Source organism: Abramis brama (assembly GCF_963993115.1).
Source record: "Abramis brama genome assembly, chromosome: 13".
Taxonomy (NCBI): Eukaryota; Metazoa; Chordata; class Actinopteri; order Cypriniformes; family Leuciscidae; genus Abramis; species Abramis brama.
In genome coordinates, this window is record NC_139975.1 from 33,976,310 (window position 1) to 33,979,423 (window position 3,114).

The 3,114-nt window shown below is 42.5% G+C and overlaps 1 protein-coding gene across 1 annotated transcript; it reads right to left on the reverse strand.

The window, feature by feature from the left end:
* Window positions 1–1,605: 1,605 nt before the first annotated feature.
* On the reverse strand, window positions 1,606–2,846 carry LOC311095553 (uncharacterized protein). Its single transcript, XM_084134080.1, has 2 exons — window positions 2,631–2,846; window positions 1,606–2,158 (listed from the first exon to the last, which is right to left on the reverse strand). Exons 1-2 carry the CDS (start codon window positions 2,713–2,715, stop codon window positions 1,707–1,709), a joined length of 537 nt encoding a protein of 178 aa, XP_083990206.1. The 5' UTR covers window positions 2,716–2,846; the 3' UTR covers window positions 1,606–1,706.
* Between the last annotated feature and the right edge of the window lie 268 nt (window positions 2,847–3,114).

The window sequence follows — 3,114 nt, forward strand, 5'->3', positions numbered from 1 at the left end:
TCAGCTTAGAACTGCTCTGCTTTGGAGTTGCATGCCTTTTACCTAGGGCTGGGTATCGATACCTTGACTTCGATACCGGTTCCTGAACACTACTCTTTTTTTTAATACGAAGTTTATGAAATCCTTTTTAACAAGATTACATTACATATTACCTTAAAAAAAGCTTTGCCTTTTTTTTTTTTGACTCAAAGACTCGTATAGGCCACTGGGGGGCAGAATATACACCCCGCGCTCAAGCGCATGCATAAAGCTTGACACAAAGTAGTCTAATAGATAGATAGATTTCTTTATTGCCATTGTACAATTTTACATACAACATTTTTTTTTGACTTTCCAACGTATATAGTTACATATTGCAATCAAAGGCCATATTGCACATTAATAAATAAAGTGCTCATAGTGTTATATTTCACATAAATTGTCTCGTATGTCAAGAATGTGTTGTGGTGATTTTGGGGATGTGTTTTCAGTTCAAAGTTGATTATCATGATAGCTTTGGAATAGAAGCTGTTCATGAATTTCATTGTGCGTGATTTGATAGACCTGTAGCGTTTTCCGGATGGCAGTAGTTCAAATAAATGATGGGCTGGGTGATACGGGTCCTTCAGAATGTTGTGTGTTTTCTGCAGACAACAAGAGGTGAAAATGTCATCCAGGGCAGGTAGCTGTTGATTTGTAATGTTCTGTGCGGTCTTTAGTACTCTCTGCAAAGCCTTTTTATCAGCTGCCTCCATACCACACCAGCATACCATATGTGATGCGATCTGGGAAAACCCGTCAGATCTAAAAATAGACCCAGTGTCAATTGTCAAAATTGGGTTTTTATTAAATTCAATAACATCTTGTCTATCATCTCTGAATATATCTTGCCAAAATTCACTAGTTTAGTGCAGCAAGAGCAATTTATAGTGGCAAGCTGAAAAGACCAGGAGCCTCATTTATAAAACTTTGCGTAGGATTTGCGTCAGAAGTGGCGTACGGATGAAACATAGGACGTGCGTACGCACAGAAATATTCAGATTTATAAAACCATGCGCACGCACATCCTACGCAGTTTTCCCTTAATAAATCACAATCAATTCTAAATGTAGCGCAGCTTTTCTCATTTCACCCGTTTTTGTGCGTACGCCTGGGTCAGAGTTTGCGTGAAGGACCGCACATTTTCCCATCAAGTTTGCTTTTTATAAATACCAATTATTGCGTAGAGAGCAGCGTACGCCTTCTTTTGTGCGTACACAACGTTTATAAATGAGGCCCCAGGTCTTTTCACTTGATTTATCAGTGGTTGGGGGATTAGCGTAGCATTTCTTTTAACCTTTGCGATGTTTCCCTGACAGAGGATAAAACACCTGAACATGAACTGTAAAAGCGGTTAACCTTCCCTGATTGAGCAGAGGATAGATCTTCCCTTACTTTACAGAGAATGACTCTTCTCTGGCATTGCTGTGTGTTAACACAACCTTCCGGTGATTAGACAGGATAAACCAACTTCCTCGACTATACAGAGGATGAAACACTTCTGTCGACACGGAGGAAAACCACATGTACTCCACAGAAAGAGAAGTACTTTTTTTACCAAAAACTCCAATCAAGCAAAAATAATTCATTAAACAATTTATTTGGTGAGAAACAGGGAACATTCCATACAAATAAAGCACTGAATAGATCTGTAAAAGAACTTCAGCATGAGTTCGGCAAAATCAATGTCATGATTTAGATTGGCCATCAGGGTGACCGCAGTGGCCGTCATGGTGACCGCAGTGGCCGTCATGGTGACCGCCATGGTGACTGTGGTGGCCGTCATGGCGACCGCCATGGTGACCGTGGTGGCCGTCATGGCGACCGCCATGGTGACCGTGGTCGTGGTGGCCGTCACGGTCTCCATCCCACTCAGGCTGCTTTGGAGGTTCGGTCACAGGCTTCACTGCAGGCATTGGAGGTTCGGCCACAGGCTTCACTGCAGGCTTCACTGCAGGCTTTGGCAGGTCGGCCACAGGCTTCACGGCAGGCTTCACTGCAGGCTTTGGCAGTTCGGCCACAGGCTTCACGGCAGGCTTTGGCAGGTCGGCCGCAGGCTTCACGGCAGGCTTCACTGCAGGCTTTGGCAGTTCGGCCACAGGCTTCACTGCAGGCTTTGGCAGTTCGGCCGCAGGCTTCACTGGAGGGATACAGAGTCATCTTTAGTCGGTCCTTTCTCAAATCATGAATAGCAAGTGTTACAGAGTGATTTGTATTTTAAATATTTATCATCTTTAATCATTTTGTAAAGCTATTCTGTGAAACTGCTATATGTGCTAAATTTCAGGTATTTTTGTCATGGAGTAGGATATAACAACTATAGAAGACACTTGGGGGGGGGGGGGTCTCAAACTTGAAAATATGCATACATTTATCTGCTTAAAAATCAATACATTTATCACTAAACTGTCAATCAGTTTTAAAGACAAGAGTAGTGAGGTGTAATACAAGCACAATGCAGATAGGAGACATGGACAGTTAATGTATTTTTCATAAGTTTACTGTTGCAACTAAACGTACTGTAGCTACATGTTCAAAATAAGTCATATTTTGTAAGATATTCATTTATGCATTTCTTCAGACTGTGTAATGAAGCTAAAAGATCTTCTCACCTGCGACTCCAGTGAGTGTTGTGCACAAACATGCAGACAGGCACAATAAAACAACACTCAACAAGCAGTACACTCGAGCTGTCATTCTCTCGACCTGTGATCTCACAATGAGCTCTGCTGGAAAACACGCGGAGTCAGCCAGTCAATCAGAAGGAACAGTGATGCACACAATACTCCAATGCAAACACGTGCTGCTGAACCGCTGTATAAAAGTTTTCTGAAAACGCGTTTTTAAAGATCCAAGGAGGTCTGGGTAACTCCAACCCTGATGAAACTCACCTGCGTGTAGCTTTCTAGTAGCCTAATCTTGAAGACCTTGATTAGCTTGTTCAGGTGTGTTTGATTAGGTTTGGAGGAGCGGAGCGCTGCGTTCATGCCAGATGTCGTAATAATAACAACCATAATTAGTATTATGACTAATGCCTTGTCCAAATACCCACACTTGCGGTCTTTGCACTTGACCACTTGTCTACTTGCATGACGT

Excerpts from the sequence above, each read along its gene's own strand:
- LOC311095553 (XM_084134080.1), bottom strand. The coding sequence starts at position 2,715 with ATGACAGCTCGAGTGTACTGCTTGTTGAGTGTTGTTTTATTGTGCCTG. Across the intron at positions 2,159-2,630 it reads AACACTCACTGGAGTCGCAG|TGAAGCCTGCGGCCGAACTG; the intron begins GTGAGAAGATCT and ends GTATCCCTCCAG.